The 22,484-nt window shown below is 39.2% G+C and overlaps 1 protein-coding gene across 8 annotated transcripts in view; it reads left to right on the top strand.

Annotated features, from left to right (window-relative positions):
• The window catches only part of Ltbp1 (latent transforming growth factor beta binding protein 1), a 413,663-nt gene that overhangs the window by 330,247 nt on the left and 60,932 nt on the right, over positions 1 to 22,484 (top strand). For 7 of the 8 annotated variants that reach the window (XM_047522256.1, XM_047522255.1, XM_047522254.1 and 4 more), the window contains 3 exons: positions 370 to 492; positions 7,550 to 7,672; positions 13,422 to 13,547. In XM_047522256.1, the coding sequence (XP_047378212.1) occupies positions 370 to 492; positions 7,550 to 7,672; positions 13,422 to 13,547 (372 nt within the window). The remainder of the gene's footprint in view (positions 1 to 369; positions 493 to 7,549; positions 7,673 to 13,421; positions 13,548 to 22,484) is intronic. The other variant, XM_047522253.1, reaches the window with a different exon arrangement.

The following is a 22,484-nucleotide window of genomic DNA, read 5'->3' as shown; positions in this document are numbered from 1 at the left end:
TGTAGGGCTGTGCTGTGACACTGTAGATCAAGGACTGGCAAACTTTTTCTGTAAAGAGCCAGATAGTAAGTGAATATGTGATAGAAATCCAAGAAGCCTGAGTGAGGTTCACAGATTACAGTGAAGTATTCACTACCCAGTGATGACAGTGGGGTAAAAAAATAGATTCATAGGTTCTTGGTCAAATTTTTAAAGATTGTCCCTACTGGGGAGTGACTGATCTTTTGTTAGAGATCATTTTAAGTCACAGAATGAAAATTCTAGTTGCACTTAATTATAAAGCAGGTAGTTTATAGGCTTCCTGTCCATGAACGATTGGAAAGATGTTGGAGCACCACTTCTCCTGCTGCCTTGCTCTCCTGCTTGCAGATATTGATGAGTGTCAACACCATCACCTTTGCACTTACGGGCAGTGCAGGAACACGGAGGGCTCCTTCCGGTGTGTGTGTGACCAGGGCTACAGAGCATCTACACTTGGAGACCACTGTGAAGGTGAGAATTGCTTCTGACTACAGAGTCATGAAATGCCAGAATCTGAGGACCATCTACATGTCATCTCAGCCTCTGTCCATGAACTCGACCTTTGACTTCACCGTTGAGAACCTGAGGCCCCTGCAACGTGTTTTCCCCAGGGTTCACACAAATAGTGTGAAGGAAGTAGAGGCTAGGTGTTCTTTGCATTGCTTGAGCCAGCTAAAGGAGTAGAGAATCAGTTTATGCTGACCGTGTAGTTCTGAACTATAAACCCCTTGTATGCAAGACTGATTTCCAAATGTTCCAAATAAGTAAGCACAACTTAATTTTTCAGATAATGGGAAGGTTTTTTAAGAGCTGAGCTTTTCATGTAAAACATTCGTATGAGATATCCCACGCATGCAGTGTTGGGCAGTCGTTCACCACTTGCCCTGTGCCAAGTTCGGCCCTGCATATGGAGAGGGCACATCTTCTCCTGGCCTGCTCTTCTCCCCTTGACTGCCATCCTGTCACCTGTGAATATTCATTGTGTTCCATGTCCACCCAACAAGCAGGTTTTTTTTTCCAGCTCACCTGTTGCTTTGCAGCACTTCCAACCCATTACTTGTGAAACCAGAAATGTGAGTGTGATGGGTGTGCCCCACACGAGAGTAAGAGTTTTTAAGTGAGGTCTGGATTCCACCTAGAAGTCAATGAGTTTTTTGGAGAATGGTTTTGTGAGATGCCTTTGAAAGCCCCAGATTCTTTTTCACCCGCAGCCCCGTTGGTTGGGAAGATCCATTGCAATGTAGAACGTGCTGTGTTTTTTTTATTGTTCGATATATATTGTAAACAAATGGGGTACAACTTGTTTCTCTGGTTGTACATAAAGTAGAGGCGTGCCATTTGTGTAATCATACATTTACATAGGGTAATGGTGTTTAATTCATTCTGTTATTTTTCCCTTCCCCCCACCCCTCCCACCCCTCTTCTCCCTCTGTACAGTTCCTCCTTCCTCCATTCTCGCCTCCTTCCCACTCCCCATTATATGTCATCATTCGCTTATCAGTGAGATCATTCGTCCTTTGTTTTTTTGAGATTGGCTTATCTCACTTAGCATGATATTCTCCAATTTCGTCCATTTGCCTGAAAAAGCCATAATTTTATTAACTCAGTTGGTAGAGTGCTTGCCTTACCAGCACTAAGGCCCTGGGTTCAATCCCCAGCACTGCAAAGGAAAAAAAAAAAAAAAAAAGCCCATGCTGTGTTTTTGATTGAAGAACTTACCATACCCTTCCATGGCTACTGCGAGCGGGAAGTGACTCAGCCCTCCTGGAGGGCAATTTCGGCAGAATTTCAGAGACCTTAGAATGTATATTCTCCGTGAACCACTAAGTCAGGTTCTAGGATTTTATCCTAAAATGGTAATTGTTTTAGTCAGCTTTTTCACTGCTGTGATGAAATGACCTGGCCAACACACCTGTAGAGAAGGAAGAGTTGATTTGAGGGCTCATGGTTTCAGAGGTCTCAATCCATACACAGCAAGCTTCATTCGTCGGGGCTGAAGGTGAGGCAGGACATCATGGTGGAAGAGTGTGGCAGAGGGTAACAGCTTACATCATCGGGAAGCAGAGAGAGAGAGAAGAGAGTCTCCACTCTCCAGATACAAAATATATACCCCAAAGCCATGCCCCAATTCCAATCTCCTCCAACCACTTCAGTTATCACCTAGTTAATTCCCATCAGGGGATTAAATCACTGATTAAGACTCTTTCAACTGAATCATTTCTCCTCTGAACCTTCTTGTATTGTCTTACATGTGAACTTTTCGGAGATGCCTCATATCCAAACCATAACAATAATGTTCTCCAAAGATTACTAACACCATTGAAAAGTTGTAATCAATCTACCTATTGAAAAATAGGCAGTCAAATAAGTGATAGTATGTCTGAAACATTGTATTTGGAGAACTCTCTAACATGTGGATAGATGTTAATGATTCAGGGCATATTGGCTTCTAAGGCAGAAGGGTCAGTTGTGTTGTAGACTCAGAACCAGGTGTGGAAGCATTTATTGTAGAGGAAGATAGGTAATAAGGAATGTGTGAAGGCCCTGAACCTAATCTGACCATCAGTGTCTCTTCTGCCCTGATTCTTGGTCAAGCTAAGAGGGTAACCATGCTACTAAATCATGGATTATAGATCGGAGGACCTGTTCCTCTATTTTGGCCTTAGCCATCTCCTAAGAAATCCAAAGTTTTTTTCTGAAATCATCCATTACATGAAAAATCAAACAAAAACCTTTTGGTCAACTCATTCTTCATTTTTAATATGCATGTTTGTAAGATACAATTATGTTCATAAGAAAGCTTCTTTTGGACTATATGTGTATAATGAGGCTCTTTTCTCTTAAAGTCAGGACGAATTTCTCTAGTGTTTTTGGTTATAAATAGGATTGGAGTTTCTCCAGCTAATTCAGAGCTCGCTTTGAAACTGCATTAGCACTTTGGCCTGCTAATTCCCACCTAGTCCTGTTTCCGCCCCTCCCGAGTGGTATTTAGCCATAATTAACTGAGCTATGACGGTTCACATGCCTCTCACAGCTGTGGGAGGAAGAGCCATCTTTCTTGTTGGCTTTCATGTTTACATGGGTGATTTTCCTCTAATAACTTTGGCTGAGACCTCTTTTTCTTACTGTTACTATCTAGGGGTGCTCGGTTTATTGTCTCCATTCAGCAAAGAATTGAAGAACAGGATACAGATAGCAAGCAAGAAGTAGGTTTATTGCAAAAATGACAGAGATGGACTTCTTCAGAGAGAAGGGGCCCCAGAACTGGGAATCCAGTGGGGAATTTTGGTCTGTTCTTTTTATGGTCTCTGGAATTTCCTCCTTCCCTTATCTCCTCTCCTGTCCACTCTGTCCTCACTATTATTGATTGGTGCCCCCTCTGCCCACACATCTTTTTTAGTTTTTCTATTGGGTCCCCTGCTTAGGAGCACAAGGATGAGTGTCTGCCTGATTGGGTCCCCTGCTTGTGTCCATGAGCACTTTTGTCAAACAGGAAGTTGACCTCATCAGAAGACCCTGTCCACCCTTTGTTCTGGCCCTGCCCCCACCTCCTCACTCACCATCCTGTCCTGGCTGCTGTCCCTCATTACAGCATTATCCTACAATCCTGCTGGCCTCCTCTTAGAGTCAGAACCCCATATTGTGGTACTTGCTAAGTGCTTCTTATGCCAGTACGTTCAGTTTGAAATGATGGCCTCTGTTGTCTCAGTTTTCAGGCATCTTAGCCTCAAAGACTCAGCCTCTGACTCCTTGCCCTTCCAGGCAGGTCTTGAAGCCCACATCTACCTCTGCCCTTCCCTAGCTCCTCACCAAACTTGCTCCCTGCAGGTCCCTTGCAAAGTCTGAGAAGATAACTCATGACTTATTTTGTCTTCCTCTGTTCCTTCAGCTACTCGTTTCTATGCAGGCAAAATCAAACACAGAAGTCCTAGGATTTCCTTCCAAGTCAGAATCATTCATTTATTCATGAGTGGATTTATATACATATTTATATACAAATATGTGCCAGGTACTTGTTCTAAGTCCAGGGCATGAATGAAGCAGAAAGAAATTCCCGCCCCCATGGAACTTACATTCTAGTGAGGAAGATAGCCATAAACATAATAAACAAGTAAACTGTACAGTTTATTAAATGACAATAAGTGTTTTGGAGGAATATTAAGAGGGATATATGGGCAGTGCTGAAAGAGGGTGGTGATTTTGAATAAAGAAGCAACTAGATGCTTCCCTGAGTCCATGGCATTTGATTATTAATAGGAAGCAAAGAATAGCAGGTGCAAAGGTCCCAAGGAGCAGGCTTTGCGGAAGAGATTAGGAGCTTCTCATGAGCACTTTTAGTTTTCAATGCCTAAAATGAGTCTTCAAATGAAGATATCTAAAGCAATGAGTTCATGCACTTGGGATTCAGGGCTGAGAGTCCCCAGCACATAGACTATGTTTAAAGACATGAGATTGGACAGGTTGACAACTCTTAGAAGCAAGGAAATAGGTATCAACTAGCCAAGGGGACTGAGGAAGAAGTAACAAATGAAGAAGGAAAATCCAGCATCCAAGAGGAGAAAGAGTTTCAAGAAGGGGAGACAGTGATGTTAGGTAAGATGAAGACCAAAAGTTGACCATAATAGTTAGCAAGGTGGAGGTGACTGGTTCCTTGAGGAACTCAGTAGCGGGGTGACCAGGATTCGCTGTGCCTTCTCTAAGACCCATCCCTTCATTCTAGGAGGTTCACACCAGGCAATGGTGCAGAACAGTTCCACATTGGTTTCTCTTCTCTGTTTTTGTTTTGAAGGTAGATAAAGATTTTTTTAGACTAAACCTGACTCTAATACTCTTAATAGAACACATGGAGTTTAAGAATCTATACAATACTTTGGCTGGGCACAGTGGCACACGCCTGTAATCCCAGTGGCTCTGGAGGTTGAGATAAGAGGATTGGAGGTTCAAAGCCAGCCTCAGCAACTTAGCAAGGCTATAAGCAACCTAGTGAGACCTGGTTTCAAGATCAAAAATAAAAAGGGCTGGGGAAGTGGCTTAGTGGTTAAGCACCCTTGGGTTCAATCCCCAGTACCACACACACACACACACACACACACACACACACACACACACAAAATCTATACAATAACTTATAGACACTTAAAATAATGTTGCTTTTCCCTTCTCATTCATTATTTCTCTTAGCTTTTGGGAAATGAATGTAAATCAAATTAAAGTAGCATGAACAGAGCTTATCTGCTTCTGTTATGCTGCAGCAAATATCTAGGTTATGCAAAATTTCTCTTGTTCCTGAAGTTCATATTCTTAGGGTTCTCTGTGATCTTTTTTTAATTGAGATTTTTTAAATATATAATGCCAATATTCAAATGTGCCTCTTCTCACTTTATCTTCATTTTCTAAGGAGCAAAGAAAGAAGGTTCATCTAAAAGCTGATCACTTGTTACATTCCCCCTAGAACTATAGAATTAATGTAGCACAGTCATGGGTCTCATACACAGCCGTGGAATGTAAGATGATATAGTCTCCTTAGAAAGCTGTTTTTGCAAAAATTGAGTATAAACCTACCATATGAGCCAGCCATTCTACTCCTAGATATTTACTCACGGAAAATGAAAATGTTATGTTCTCACAAAGACATGCACGAGTGTTTATAGAAGTTTTATTCATAGTGGCCAAAATGGGCACAACCCAATGTTCATCATCAGGCAAAGGGATGAACAAATTGTGGTATATTCTTACAATGAAAAATTACTCAGCAATGAAGAGGAGAGAACTGTCAATACTCTCATCAGCTTGGATAACTCTCAGAAATGTTATGTTGAACTGAAGACAACAAATGCAGAAGGGACAAGAGGGATCCTGCTAGGTTGGTGGACATGCCTATACCTTGACCTCAGTGAAGTTGTCCAATCGTGTGTACAATTGTCAAAATTCATTGAACTGAACTCTTAAAATAAATGAACTTATCATATGGAAATTACACTTCAGTGAGATTTTTAAAAACCACATTAAACAAAAAACAATAACTTGCTTTAGTTGAGACAGTCATGTCAACTCTGTATTATGTTTTAGGAGCAGTATTCTGAACATTTTAAATCTGTGAGAACACTCAGTGTAATAACTTGTTTTTATTTTGACTGAATGAAATGATAAGGTACTTTCTTTTTTGCCCAGTGAATGATACAGAAGCCAGTTCATTGGCAGAGAGGAAACTTTAATTTTTTTGTCTCCATACTTGAGCAAGACAGCAGGAAGACTGAATCAGCTTCCATATTTACTCCTTCCTAGGTGACTCTTAGATGTTAGCAGTCATCATAATTATTTGCAAGAAATGCCATAAAGTGAAAAATTCTGAGAAAACAAAGGAAGTTTTGTTCCTTTAGCTTTCTTCAAGGCTAATTGTTTAAATCCTACACAGACACCACAAGGGGCACTCATGGAGTGTGTTAGGAGTAATGAGCTCTGACCAGGAGTAAATATGGTAATAAAGAGACCTGGAGAAAGGGCCTGATCTGAGGGGCATCTTTAATCGTCTCCCATGTGCCCAGTCAGAGCTCAGTGCTTACACAAACCACTCTTAATTGCACCTGTGCTGTGAGAATATATACCAAAAAGAAATCTAAGCAACCCTGAGCCTGTTTGTAATAGCCCAGAGTGACAACTAGGTTTTGATCTTGGCGTTTCCTCTTTCTCCAACAGTCTCTCTTCTTCCGTCCTCCACATTCTGCCTGCCTGTCAAGATTCCAAAAAATTCCCTGTTACAAAGAGCCTTTTTTTTAAAAACCATCATGATATCTTTTCTCTAAATTTATATGACCCCTAAAATTATTAGGATTGTCAAATAATTGTAGTTTATGACAGTTCTTAGAATGGTAAGTTGTTTGGACTTACAAAGCAATTTAAGATTTTTTGTGTTCATTTTTATTAATATAATACAATTTGGGTTTTTTTTTTTTTTTTTGGAGCAAATGTTTCTCTTTGTAGGCAGGGACCTTGCCAAGTACTTTAACATTTTTTTTATTGTGCATAACACAGGATCTTATATAAATAGAAATAGATCAAGTAGGTTAAGTATGCTCAAGATGTAACTTAGCAATATGTGTTTTAAAAATATTTTGATTCTCCACCATCACCAAGAACATTACCAAATAAATTATTGAAGAATTTTGACTTTTTTCTTCTTTCAGTTAGTTGCATTATCCTCCCCACCCTTTTTCTTGTGGTGCTAGGATTGAGCCCACAGCCCTGTGCATCCCAGCCCTGTGCTGAGCCCCATCTGCAACCCAGTTGATCACATCAGATGTTTAAAACTTCAGTGTATCATTCAATGCCAAAGTCCTCTCAAGATGTTTCATTTTAAAAGTTAAACTCCAAAAGTTAAAAACCTACTATTCACTTAAAATCACATGTGCCCTATAAGTAATATAAAATAATGCATATTAATATGATTTTGGTGTGTAAAGTTAAGAAAAATGTCTGTTTCTTATATTCAGTTCATCTTGTCTTTTATACTTTTTCAATGGCTTTATAGATATCAATGAATGCCTGGAGGACAACAGTGTGTGTCAAGGAGGAGACTGCATTAACACCCAAGGGTCCTATGATTGTGCTTGTCCAGAGGGATTCCACCTCAATGACAATAAAGGATGTCAAGGTACCCTGTTTCTTTTCTTTTGTCATGATTTTCCTAGTTCTGCAGCAGTGCTTCCTGATGATAGTCGGGTTATAACACTTCTTTTATATATATATTGATCTATGCCAATTTGTATTGTTAAGGTGTATTTCTTGGCTCTCATCAAGTACTGGAAGGTCTGACTTTTTACTGTACCATGTTGACCAGCATGTCAGAACCACACCCTGGCTTTGCATGGTCCTGAGATCACCTGTAGCTTGCTGTTCCTTCTGTGGACCAACATTGGTACTTGATTCTTGACTGTTTTTCTAGCTTTTTTTTTTTTATGTCTTTTATGGACAAATTTTATTTTGTCTCAGAGAGGTAATATCTATCTGTCTGTTCCTGTTCTCTGTTTCTCTCTGGTATTCACCTTTGCTTTACTAATAATTTGGATGAAATGATGAAGGACAGGATTTTATATTTTCTCAAAGTGCTGTCAACATTTACTCTCCCAATCAAAACTACATTAAGATTTCATCTCACTGCAGTCAGAATGGCAATGATCAATAATATGAACAACAATAAATGCTGGGGAGGTTGTAACGGGAAAGGTACACTTGTACATTGTTGATGGGACTGCAGACTAGTGCAACCACTCTGGAAAGCATTTTGGCGGTTCTTCAAAAACCTAGGGATGGAACCACCCTGTGACCAGCTATCCCACTCCTTGGTATTTTCCCAAAAGATCTAAAATCAGCATATTTTAGTGAAACAGTCACATCAGTATTTATAGCAGCACAATTCACAATAGCAAAATTAGATGCCTGATGATAGATAAATGAACTAAGAAATTGTGATATAAAAAGAATGAAATTATGGCTTTTGCTGGTAAATGGATAGAAATGGAGAATATCATAGTAAATGAAATTAGCCAAACTCAGAAATTCAAAGGTGGAATGTTTTCTTTTCTATGCAGAAGCTAGAGTAAAATAAAGGAAAGGGGGAGGGAAGGATAGGATAACATAAAGAACTGATCAAGTATAAATTAATAGACAAGTGAAAGGAAGTCTAGTAGAGCAGAGGAAGAAGAATGGGAGAGAGGAGGGAAGACTGGAGGGAAAGGGGGGAATAGAAGCAGGGATCATGAATTGAAATCAATTTTCATGCATGCGTGAGTTTGTCAGGATGAACCCAACTCCTATGTAAATTTTTTAAAGTATATTGCTAAAATTAGAAATATTTACTCTTCCAAACAACAGTATAGTAGGCAGAGGGAACAAATAAGAACACAGCAGCACAATATAGGTTCTGATATGAACAATCAAACTGAGCACCTACTGTGTGCTAAGTACCGTGGATATCTCTTTTAAACTTACGGCGACTTTCTTTTTTTTTTTTTTATTTTTTGAAAAATTACCTTTATTTGGGTCCAACCCAGGTCTACTTTTCTAAATATGATTTGCAATGGATTTGGAGCATCTTTCTTCTTATTCTTAAAATCTAGCTTACAGCAACTTTCAAGGAAACTTTTCTTAAAACATTTTGTGCATGAGTGAATAAGTCTCAGTAATCAGCATGCTTTTCCCTAATAAGGGGTAGAGTAGAGACTTGAACCCTCCAGGTCTTTTCCCACAAAGATGACAGTGATGTTAGGCTAAAAACAAAACAAAACAAAACAAAACAAAACGAAAGGAAAAGAGGAGAAGAAGATAGTAATTTTTCTATGGGATAACACATTGAATCCTGCAGCTAAAAGATCAGATTGTCTAGATCCTGTGTCCAATACTGCCCCACAAGATTTCCTATATGTATTGGTCTTAATAAATCCTTGCCTGTCTTTCCATTGAAAACTCACACTATATTTACCTTTATATCTATTCATTTCTGTATTTGATGATTGCTTTTTCTTAATGTCCCTCTTCCTTTGTGGACTTGTGCATAAATCCTGAAGTACTGATAAATAAAAGGTTGTTGGAGGTATTCTTTACTACTGCTAGACTTTTTAAATTCTAGATTGCCGTTCTTATATGTCCTCTTACATGTCCCAAATAACTGTTCTTGCAGGAGAAGGTGGTGTCCGCTCTGTAGGATGGGGTGCTGAGGTAGTCTTTGTCTCCATCTGCATCCTGCTGTGTGTCATAGAAACATGAGGAATGTGGACTTGGACCCCCAGGTCTTTTAGAATCCCTTGGTGATCCCTAGCCCTTAGTGATCCCCAGCTTTAAATACACTGCTGTGTACCTCATTTGATATGATGTATTTATTTGCTACCACAATGCAATAAGTGAATTAAAGTGTTTTAGTATTTCCAGTGTAGAAATTAAATGTTCTTGGATTTGATAAAGGAATATTTGAGTTATATATTTATGTGAGCGTACTCCCATTTCAGGACTTTAAACAAAATGAATCTTGACTTATATAAAAATGCCCAGAGATGTTAAAAAAAAAAAAAAACAAGAAACTTGAATCCTAACTTTTATTACAAACTTTTTGGCTTTAAAGCAATATTTTCCTTTCCAGTTTCTTCAGTCAAATAGAGGCAAAACCAAATCTTAGTATAAATGAACAAAAAATTTATATTGCAAATTTTATCATTTAACTTCTAGATTTAAATTACCCAGAACTAACTTAGTCATCTGTTTCATTGATTGCCCTATATTCTCTCAGTACATTAAATTTGTGTCTGTGGTTTGATATCAAATCTCAACTATGTGACTGCTCCAAATACAGGGTTTTATTGACTACCAATCATTACTAAATTGACTTATAACTCTGTCACATTTATTTCTGTTTTCCAGAATAAATTGCTATGTCTGTTTGAGAAGTTTAAATCTGAATAAATGGTAGGCATTTCTGAAACAGGTCTCAATGCTGTTTAAAAAATTATGTGTATAACTCTGTCATCCTGAAGTCTCTGAATGATCTCTTTTGGCTCTGTTACTGGAGGTGACAGTTGATTTTTCACTCTGTCTGCCTGAAGTTAGTAGCTTACTTTGCTCTAATCCCACGATCATGTCAGCATCCTGTATATAGTTACTGATTTCCAAATTTGTTTTAATCCCCAAAACATAATTAATGGTGATGCTATAACCATGGAACATACCTTCTTTTTGCAGTGCTGGGGTAGAACCCAGGGCCTCATTACCATTCAGCTACCTCCCCGTCCTCAGTCATGGGACATCTTGGAGTAACCACATTTGATAGACATAAACTTAAACTTCCTTAATATTCTGAAGATAGTTCTGTATTCAGTGAGACACTTTCAGTTGGAAGTGTGTTTAAGATTCTCTTCGCCTCAGAAAACTAATGATGATATGCAGACATATGGAAATTCCTTGTTAATAGGCTCTTTAGGAATGTGGCAGGATACATTTGAGATTCAGAACACGCTTCAGTTTCACGTTTTGACTCATACATGCCAAATTGTGAATTTCTGCGGAATCTCGGACCCATGAAAGCAAACCAACTTAAATATCGTCTGGCTTTCAGCTTGGAGTTACTAGCAGCATAGTTTAGAAATGCCTCAATAAGTACAATCCAAATTGAATGCATATGTTTCTCTAGTTCCAGATATTCATGTTGTTCTTTCTTAGCAGTTTCCTGGAAAAAAGTCTGGGAATTCATCTTCAATTCCTGTCATCAAACTTTTTAGACAGTTATTTGTTAATCAGTGACTTCTTTTAAAGGAGGAACTTTGTACACAATATTCCCCATGCAAAGTTTTAAAGTGGGTAGCTTTTAAAGGACCATGTTGAGGCTTGATAAAATAAGAAGGAAGTCTTGGGAAGTTGCCAGGGTTCCCCAAGGTGGACATGGATATGAGTTGATCCTCAGGCCACTAGCACTTTTCTGACACCTTCCTGCTCAGATTGAGGTAACACTAGGCAGCAAGTTGGAGAGAGAGGAACTGAACCTACAAGAAGGTTCAGATTGTGAATCTAACTTCTTATCTGTAGATAGAGAACAAACATAGAAATATCAGAGATTTTACAAAAGAGTTTCACAGGGTGAACTTGTATTGAGAAATAATTAAATAGAAAATGATTCATTGCTCTTCCTTGAAATATCTGAAAATTATTGACAGTAACAAAAATGGAGAACTGTTAAGAAAATATGATTAATTCATGCCTTGTTTCTTATTTTGGTTCAGAATGAATAGGCCAAATAGTCTGAGTTACGTGGCAGATGAAAGGGCAAAGAGGTTACAATTACCAGAGGGGGCATAAATCAATAACTGCCAGTTTCTGTTGTACTGTGAAATCAGCAGGGTAACGAGTGAGCTCAGGGGATCCTGAATGAACAGAAGGGGTGTCCATTGAGGGAGAGAACCACAAGGCTGGTGGCTCAGCATGTTCGAAAAGTCACTAGGAAGAACTTTGTACCTTTTCCCTGTACTCAGGAAGGTTGAAGTGGTAAGGGACCTCCCCTGTTCTGTTGTGATCTTCCTAATGGGCAATGGCCCCTTCCTACTCATCCTGCTCATATGAAGCACTAAGAGCATATTTTAATTGAATTAAAGATGGACTTCTGAGATGATATATTGAGGACCTCTTTAAGAAGTGAGTAAAGGACCTGGAGACTTCAGGAAGACAGGAAGATGATCTTAGTGGATCTACGGACTGAATGATGATGACTTGTGACCTCAGTCAACTTAATCAATCATTGTTCAGTTCATAGACCATGAACGTAACTGAGAAATTTTGTGGTGAACAGACATTCATAAGACACTATCAAGGTACAGCACCAAGGATTAAGACATCCTAATCCTTGAGCTAAGATATGCAGTCCTTCTCAAGGAGAGCCTGGAATAATGAGGGATACAGACCAGTAAACCAGGAATCTGAGCAGAGTGCAACTGGGCGGTTGCACATGTGAGTACCATTACGAATAGATGAGCCACCTTCTGGGTTCCCTGTACTAGCATCATGGGCACTATTCGTCACTGTAAGTAGCAGTGCTGTGAAAGAACATTTCACTTGCGGAACCCCCCTGTGTTATCAGTGTTTCGAGTGCCTCACGACCTGGACACTGAAGACGAGCAGAACATAAGTTGGCCACACAGGTTTCCCTACTGCACAATCTGGTCATGTGTCTTCATGATAATTGCTACCACTTCGGGGCCTTTAGTAATATGTTTAGCACTATGTTGAAAAACATCACGCACTAGTTTTATTGTCACAGACTCATGCAAATAATAACTTCTCTGGCCCAAAAGGCCTTTTTTTTTTCTTTGGGATTTTATTTGTTACCCATTTTAAATGAAATACAGATTAGATTCTATTTCATTTATACATTCAGTGGATATTTATGAAGGAATATTTATGAGGCAAATACTATATGTAAGACACAGCCACCCTTGCCCTTAACAAGTCCACATCCTAGGTATGGAGAGGCGTGGTGTGACAGACTATCACAGAGCTGTGTGCAGTCAGAGGAAAGAGAGCACAACATTCCGCTGATGAAAATATTTCTCAACATTGTTTATTCTATTGAGAATTCCTTGCACCTCCAAGATGCCTGAAACAAGGGTAGCCTGGGGTTGAACCTTTGTCTTTGCTGTTTTTGTAGGTTGTAGGTTGAACACTGGCTACTCCACGTGGTTCATCCTAAATAGTTTCTCTCTCCCGACAATCCAGCTTGCCCTGTGGTCTCTTCAGTGGACAAATGCTACAATTGGGCTCCAAAATAAATGTCGGACCATTTAATGGTAGCATTTCCTTATTGTGTATCTGATATGAAAACCGAACAGCTTTCTTTCAAGCATTTGAAATTCTCTTTTAAATTCCAGATATTAATGAGTGTGAGCAGCCAGGACTCTGCGGGCCTCACGGGGAGTGTCTAAACACAGATGGTTCCTTCCACTGTGCCTGTGAGCAGGGCTTCTCCATTTCTGCCAATGGCCGCACATGTGAAGGTAAGATGGACCATAGGAAATCATATTGCTGCCATGTGATAAAGCAGAGAGGAGACCATTTTCCATTTAAACAGGCCAAGACTGAGACTCTAAGAGGTACTCATAATTCAAGGCCTCGAAGCTTATAGGTAGCAAGGTGACTCATGCTGGAAAGCACACTCAAAATTTGCTGGAATTTACACACCTGATAACCGAAGGTGATGATGCTGAAGATACTCACAGGTGGTTCCAGTAGTGGTACTGAATTAATGAGTTGAAATGTGCAGGGCTAATGCTTTTCTGTACATGTTAGAAACTTAAAAGTACATGGTGGTATCTTCCCTATCATCCCCTTAGACCCTGCCTGTTTTAATTGCACTTCATTTGGATCATCTTGATCATTCTGTTTATTTAAGTAATGTCTTGTTTGATTTCTCTGTACCATTTGAGCAGAGATTTTCTACAGTTATTCCTCTAATATCCTTACCTCCAAGCTAGTATAGTCTTCTTACCTGTATTTATGATCACTGAAAGCACAATAAGTTGAAAGATGTTAAGCTAACACTGTTACGTCCTGTTTGCAGGGATACAGCACTGATCTTAAGAGTTGTGTTCCTGATGACTTACTATAGTTTGATAAATTGAGGAGTAATTTATCTGAATCTTTTTAAAAGTAACCTGTGGTTATTCCCACAATCATAACTTCAGTCCATCTTTTGAGAATCTAGGGGATTGAAATCCAATTATATTTTAAAGAAGTACATTGCAAAAGTTCTGTTCCAGGCCTACAATAGTACCCAGAGTCTTTGCTCTCAAAAAATACTGCAACAGGATGTGTCTGCTTTCCTTGCTAGTACCACAGTGGAACCAAGCCGAGGACCAGTGACCAGGTTCAGCTGAAAACAATTATTATATTGGGAGGAATAAACTGATCTTATAAAAGCAGGAGATTGTTGAAATTGCTCTCCTGCTGAGCAGACAAAACATGGAGGCCAGATTTGGCTTCATGTGGAAGAGAGATAGTGGAGGGAGGGATTAGAGCAAACAGATTGAGGGATTTGGAAGGAATCAGAAGTTGGGAAATGGAGGGAAGCATCATAATAATGTGGGTGATGAGAGATTTACAAGGAATCCATGCTTCAGTGGTGCACGTTTTATGTTGTTTATGTTTAGTGCTCTGAGAGTAGAGCTTTTAGAAAAGACCCCTCATGAATGCACACGTGCTTCTGAAGAGCACGCTGTTCCCTGGCTGAGGAGGATGCTAGCCTATCTGAGTGACCAGTGAAACAGATCTGCAGGGTCCCCACATTTCTGAGAGGCTGCTTTGCTTCTTCACTTAGCTCTCAATGGTGGGTGGTAAAGTCTTCCATCTCTGAGAAGTGATCCAAAATACAACGACTGGTTCTTGTGCCATGAAAAACTATATGCAGATAAAAACATAAGTCACTTCCAGTGCTCGCTAATCAAAGCTATTGTTCCAGATGAATACACCAAATATAAATATATCCATATTTATTTTGTCTTTTGTACTCACTAATTTTTCTTCTGTAACTTTTTAAACACTGATTTCTGCAACCCAAGAGTTACATAATCTCTCTAATTTAGATGCAATTCTAATTTTGTTGGTCATGTACTTGGCAAAGACTTGAATTTAAAAATGTGTCTTTAGAAACCTTCTAATGTGTTGTAAATTACTCATTGAGCATTCTCTCTTTGATACTTGGCCTGTACTTTCTTATTCCAAAAACTGGACAACATTATGAGTAATAAAATAGGTAATTTAGAATATTATGCTGATGTGTGGTAGTATAACTAGAAATCTTCCTAATTATTAAGTATGCTATTCACTTTCTTGAAGAAGTTCTGCAAGGATTTCATTTTTTATGGGCTTAGTCTAATGTACTAAATTGGTCCCAATTTTCTTTTGTTGGACTTAGTCTGAAGCTTATGGCAGTAGTGCTCTGTCCTGATTCTACCCCTGGCTGTGGTGTAGGACAAAGCCAACTCATGTGATCAGCATTTAGCAATGGAGCTGATGTGCACCGTACTTGAATTAACACTGACAAGTGGCTGGCACCCTTATCATATGCCCATTCTCCAGCTTCCCCCCAAGCCTCTGGTGAGATTGGCTGAAACTCTGTTGATGCGAGGGCTGGCAGAGCCTGCTCCAACAGGGTGAGGAACCTGACATAGCTGAAAGAAGAGGGATCCCTCCCTGATTCCCCATGGCTTGGACAGTTGTCAGTGTGTGGTCGTGGTTACTGAACCATGATGAAGAGGCAAACTGTCATCCTGAACACTATGAAGTAGTATGGCAAGTTCTATAGAGAGAGAGAAGGGGCACCTTAGGGTCCTCCTTTTCCCTTGCCCCTGCAAACAGTACATGGGGTGAGAAGGAGAAACACCTTGGTTCTCCCATGTGAGATAAAGAACAGTGGCATTGGTGGTGTAGTGGTGTGGGAAGAAGTAGGTGGGTGGGCTCTTGTTATCATATATGCATTCACTGAAATATTGGCTAAGCGTGTGTCTGGGACCAGGCACAGTTCTTAGGGCAGAACACACACAGTTCTTGTCCATATGGAGTCTGCATTCCAGGAGAGGAATCAGGGACCCATAAATAAATAGTACATGTAAGATATATTATGTGTTTATATCTAAAGAATATGACACTGTTGCACTTAAGGATACTAATAAGTGTAGGATATGGCACGCCATATATAATAAAATGCTAAGTTATCTTTCTCAAATCCCAGAGTTGGATGCCAGAAAACCATGTGGCAACAGGAGGCTTTGAATCAAGGTGGTCCTCTGTGCTCATGGTCAGCTCTCAGTTGTAGTTCATCTCCTCCTGCCACCTTCTTTTCACCCTCTGGCCAGAGCTTTTATATTGTGGATAAAAAGGAAGTTTTTCACTTCTCACTCCTTTCACCACCTTGACCCCACCTTACCACGTCCACTTGTTTAAAAACATCCAGTTCTTTTGCTCTTTACTCTTTCCTGTTGTCATGGAATTTTAATTCACGGGAAAGATTTTTGTCATCATGTTCATAAGCTGAGTCTGGGTGTGGTTTTGTCATTATCAGCAGAATGTGTTTGAGTGGGGAGAATAGCTTTTGGATTTCCAAGGGTCACCGTGTCTGCCCCCCGGTCTCTGATTTTGTGTCACTTCTGTCACATGCCCCCTTCTACTTTGCACTTGGCTGGAGGTGACTGTGCCCTCCCTTTTTTTGTGTGCAGTTGAGTGAGATTTTGTGTGACCACAGTAGAATTGGGGACATATCTGTCTCTGAGCTTTAGAGCGCCCTCTAACCTGTTCACGTGATACAGTGGCCATGTTGGCCTCACAGAGTCCCCAGGGAGCCCAGCCACGTGATGGGGTTCTGTAGCTTGCAGAAGTTGGGCATCTTCTCCTCTGCCGTTTGCCATGCTTGGCCATCATGGTAAGCTGGGCTTCCAGACTTTACCAAAATCACTTCCTAAGTCCTCTCCTTTGGAAGACATTCTCATTTATTCGTTTCTTCCACAAATATTTATTGTTTATGATGTGCCAGCCACTGTCCTAAGTACTAGGGCTATGTCACTGAACAGCAACAACACAAAAGAGGTCCCCACTTTCTCAGAGGCAGTAAACTAATAGATGAGTAAATGAAATAAGATGTTAAAAAGTAATAAATTATGAAAAAGGGAAGATGTAGAATTAAGTAAGGAGGAATTTGAGAGTAGGACAAGAGGGGATGCTGGTGTGATACTAACTAGGGAGGCCAGAACTGATGATTCTGCCTCTGTAAGTAGGTTTATGAACAAAATTATAATCTTATTTCTGAGTAAACATGATGGTATAATAAGTGCCCTCTCATTTTCAAGCTAGTCTTCCTCTAGCTAAGTAGTAAAGGTCCATCAATTAATTGACAAGGGGGCATGTGGTGGCAGCTGAGGGCCTTTTCCCCACTGCCAGTATAAACCCTGTTGTCCAGATGAAGAAAAAAAAGCAAGAGTACATCACCAAGAATGACCCTGTTGTAGAACATGGACTCTGGTTGGTAATGATGAACCAGTCTAAGTTCATCAGTGGTAACAAATATCCCACTCTGTGTGGGATATTGGTAGTCAGAAAGGCTGTGTGCTATGGTTTAGATATGAGGTGTCCCCAAAACTCATGTGTGAGACAATGCCAGAAGGTTCGGAGATGAAATGATTGGGCTCTGAGAGCCTTGACCTAATCAGTACCTGATTAAGTGGTTGGTAACTGAAGGTAGATGGGGTGTGGCTGGAGGAGGTGGGTCACTGGGGCCCTGCCTTTGGGTTCCTGGTGAGCAGAGCTCTCTCTCTCTGCCTTCTGATGCCATCTTCTGAGCTGCTTCCCTCTGTCATTTCTCCCACCATGATGTTCTGCCTGACCTCTGTCCCAGAACTATAGAGTTGGCTGACCATGGACTGAACCTCTGAAACTGTGAGCACCAAATAAACTTTTTCTCCTCTAAAATTGTTCTTTGGTCACAGTAACAAAACAATTTCACTAAAACACTGAGAGACAGCAGTGGGAGAGAAGAGGGTCTATGGAAACTCTAATTTTGCTAGGAATCTAAAAAGCTCTTTAAAATAGTCTGTTTAAAAAATCAGACATAATTCTGGCATTACCCAATTTTTATTGGGAAGGAAAAATTAAAGCCTTTCATTTTTATTTTGTATTTCTCTCCCCTGGATGATGATGATATTATTGTTTCTCATTTTCAAAATAAATACCCTGGACTGAGTATGTGATAAACAGTGTCTGCTTGTAGTTTTTAAAACAATTTTAATGTTGATTGAGAATTTGAGAAGGACAAGTTTGAGAGAGGACTTCTTGTAACATCTAGCCAGAATTCTGACTTGTACAGCATTTTACCCAAAATATGCACAGAATTAGATCCTGTTGTTAAAGAGTTATAGAGGCTTTAATCCCATAACCTTTTAAGGCATTTTCTATGAAATCACTCTTTGTTAATGTATTTATCAAAAAGGGAAAACATAACAAAGGCACTTGGTAAAGATGGCTGGCTTCTTGAACCTTACAGAGAGCAGTGGTGTCCATATGACTTAAGAAAGGAGGCTCCAAACTCTCAGGCTAATTTTTTTTTTTTTTTTTTTTTTTTTTAGTTGTAAATGGACACAACACCTTTCTTTTATTTATTTATGTGGTGCTGAGAATCAAACCCAGTGCCACACGTTCAAGGCAAGCTCTCTACCATTGAGCTACAACCCCAGCCCTCTCAGACTAATTTTGTGTTCATTGAGAACCAGAAAATACAGTAAGGGCAACTTCACCACATCAAAGAAATAATGAATCAGGAGTAAGTGTGGTTTGTGTTCTGACTTCAGGTACATTTTCTATGAACAGTGTACAGTGAACATCTAAAACCCTTCTTGACTGTGCTCCAAAGCAATTGGTGGTTTTGTGGCATGAAGATAGAACTTCATATCCATCACCAAAGTAAAATATTTTTGAAAATGATTTAGCCAAGTAGGACACCAAAGTATTCTGACACAATAATATATTACATCTGGCTGCTTGGCCCAAAGATTTTGGTTTTTTTAGTAATTTTAGGGTCTGAAACTGAAATATCTGAGAATACAAACCGAGTGCTTTTTACCTTTCTAAAGGAAGGGAGTTTGACAATAGAATCCACTGCTTCTCACATGTAAAAAAAGAAAGGATCAGTCGGCATTCCAGGTAAAGGAAGGGGCTCTGAGGACTCCTGTTCACACTTACTCTTCCTGTGAATGTACTTCTGCAGAAGTGAGTGGAAATGGATGTTTAAATCATTAGGGAGAGAGCTGAGGAAATTTTGCTGGAATAAGCTGTTTTTGGACCTGGAATACAGATTTTCCATGCATTACTTGTCTTCTGTATATCAACATTGGTATGAAGAAATTCATAACAGAAGCAAAACACTCAAGAGCTCTCCCTAAGCCTTTTCATCACTGCTGACCTTTTGTGACCCCAGAGCTATGGAAAATCAGCTCTTCATAGAAGGAGAAGTAAACACTTTCCTTGCAGCCAAAAAAAGTAGATGTGAGATTGCCAAAAAGTGAAGCCTGTGAACAGAACTGACCCTGTGCACCTCAGACTCACCTGCGCTGCCCTGGGCTCTGGGCTTCCTACAGCTTGTTGGTGAGTGTATGTCATTAACGACCAAATTTGTTAATAACAACTGGAGGTCCTAGAAGGTCGTTGGGAGTAGTATTTTAATGTTTTAGAGCTAAATTGTAATGCTTCATATGTCCATTCCAGAAATAGTTGCTCATTAGGCATCTTACTGATAGGATATTAGGCCGTTCTCTTTTACTCCCTGTGTGAGTAGACTAGGGATAGTTTGTGTATCTGATTTCATGACTTATTAAAATAATAGCAATAATAAAATAATAATAGCTAGTATTTATTTAGTTGTTGTTCTGAGTCGGGCACTATGATAAAAGCATTATACCTGTTTTCCCATTTAATTTTCACAACAAACCAAAAGATGAAGTATTAATTGATATGCTTTTGGCTGCAATAAACAGCTTGGAATGAGGAAATCTATTATGCTAATAAGAAGTACAGGAGATTGCCACCTCTCGCCTTCTATGCGTCTTTATTCAAATGCAGCTTTCTCAATGAGCCCTGTTCTTACCTCCTCTTCTCAGACTGACTCCCCTCTTAATGAATTCATTCACTTTCTATTTCTCGTTTTTGCTTTTTGTATCGATTGCTACTTTATTCTATTCCTTTTTGGGTTCATCATTCCTCGTCAGTCTCTCCGGCTAGATTCTAAAGCCAGTGAGACAGGAATCATTTTCTGTATTGTTCAGATCTCTGCACGCCATCGGGAGTACTTAAGTTAGGAATATTTGTGAATGAATGAATGAAGAGTGATCTATAGTTCATCTTGGACTATTAGGAAAGATCTGTAATAAGATCACACAGTGAGTATGCTGTACACTTTTGCAAAGCCTTCTCTATTTTCTGAAGACTTAATTCTGTAAAGCACACCCTGAGTGACTGTTGGGTATAGTGGGAGTTAGGAAGTTTGGTTGTAGAGTTTGAGTTCATGAATTTGAACTCTTGCTCCAGCACCCCTAAGCTGTGTGAGTTCGGGTAAGTTTCTAAAGCCCAGGTGCCTCTATTCCCTTCTTACAGAATGAAGTTAACAGTGCCCCTCCAGAGGGGTTGAAGTGTACTGGCACACGTCTACCTGGAGTGAAGTCTGGCCAGAGAACCTCAGTAATCATAGTTTTTTTCACTACTTTAGGGCTGGGGATGTGGCTCAGTGGTAGAGTGCTTGCCTAGCATGTGTGAGGCCCTGGGTTCGATCTCCAGCACCACAATAAAACAAAAATAAAATAATTACTATTACTTCTTGTACTGGTACCTCAGTTACTGTCATTTGCTTCTTTAGTATGTGGGCATCTAAAAGGAGGGAGCATTTAACACCTATTTATTTTTGCATTTGCAGTGCTTCTAAAATAGACAACACAAATTTAGGTTAAGTAAACATTTATGAATGAAATTGTCTGGTAGTTACAAGTCCAGATATCAACGCAGTACCATTTTTTAAACCCAGAACTTATTTAAAAGTCATAGAATAGAGTGTAGTGACTCGTTTATATATAATTTTCTATAACTGTTCATTCTTTGTTTCCCTTTGAGTTCCACATGGCTGATTTTCTCCATTTGCCCAAGTGTTTCAAGTTGTAGATGATTGTTTCATGTGTCAGTTGCTGGTAAATTGACAGCCAATGTGATGTTGTTTGCGTTTGAACATTGGAGCTGTTATTTCTAGAGGTACACTGTCTACATTCTGTGGTTTCATAACCGATCTTTCTTGGCCTCCTATTTGAATATAGAAAGAGAAAAATTAGAATAGTGAAAAAATGACAATTTTTTTGGCAGATTTTTTATTGCCTCTGGGGCCTATGTGTCAAAAAGATAAATCTGGGGTTTGGTATGTTTGGCCTATACTGAAGGCTGTCTCCTTGGCAGCACCTCTTAGCACAAGAAAGACTATATGAAAAGAAAATGCACAGCACAGCTCTAAATTTAGAATAATTTTTTAAAAATCTCAGGTATAAAATTGTAAAGCTTAAATTAATGCAGAGACTTTTTAAATGGCTATAAATATGTTAAGATCAAGGAATGGTGCATTTAAAAAACCTATAATAGTATAAAAACAAAATGTATATGTCACATATATTGTCTTTTGTGACAGAAGAAATATGCAATTGAAGCTCAGGATGTTTTCCATTAGTGTCTCAAGAACTTTTTCTGAATGGCAAGGAATTTATTTATAATGGAGCTAACTCACTCTACTTTTTTATGACAGTTCATTATATAATAAGAAACTATAATTCTCTACCTGTAGGAGTATAAAATGTTTTTTTTAAACAATTTTAAGGTGTGCTCATGTTTTTCCATTAAAATTTTTAGAACTACCTCATTTCTGTAGTAAATTTAAATCTTTTTCATGCTCTTCCGGTTCTCATCTAATATTCTCTCAGCCTTGGTGGGAAGAAACTGGAAGAAAATGTGCGTTTTTTTTTTAAATTCATGAATATGCTCTGATGGTCATTTTCTCTAAAGAAGCAGAGATGACTGTGTTTATAGGTTTTGCTTTTGTGAAAAGAAAAACTGTTTTGTGTTTCATTAAAGATATACTACTTTTCTCGGGTGGGGGAAAGAAAAATAACAGAATGAGGCAAATATCATTACCCTGTGTACATGTCTGATTACACAAATGGTGCGACTCTACTTTGTGTACCACCAGAGAAACAACAGTTATACCCCATTTGTGTACAATGAATCAAAATTTCAAAAAAAAAAAAATATATATATATATGTAAAATACTTTTCTCAACCTGACTCAGGATTTTTTCTTTAACCATCCCAGATGCTTAGTTTGGGAATTGTAGTGTGTAGTGTCAGGCTCTGTTGTAATTACACGA

Source organism: Sciurus carolinensis, chromosome 13 (assembly GCF_902686445.1).
Source record: "Sciurus carolinensis chromosome 13, mSciCar1.2, whole genome shotgun sequence".
Lineage (NCBI taxonomy): Eukaryota > Metazoa > Chordata > Mammalia > Rodentia > Sciuridae > Sciurus > Sciurus carolinensis.
This window is presented reverse-complemented; position numbering and strand designations above follow the sequence as displayed.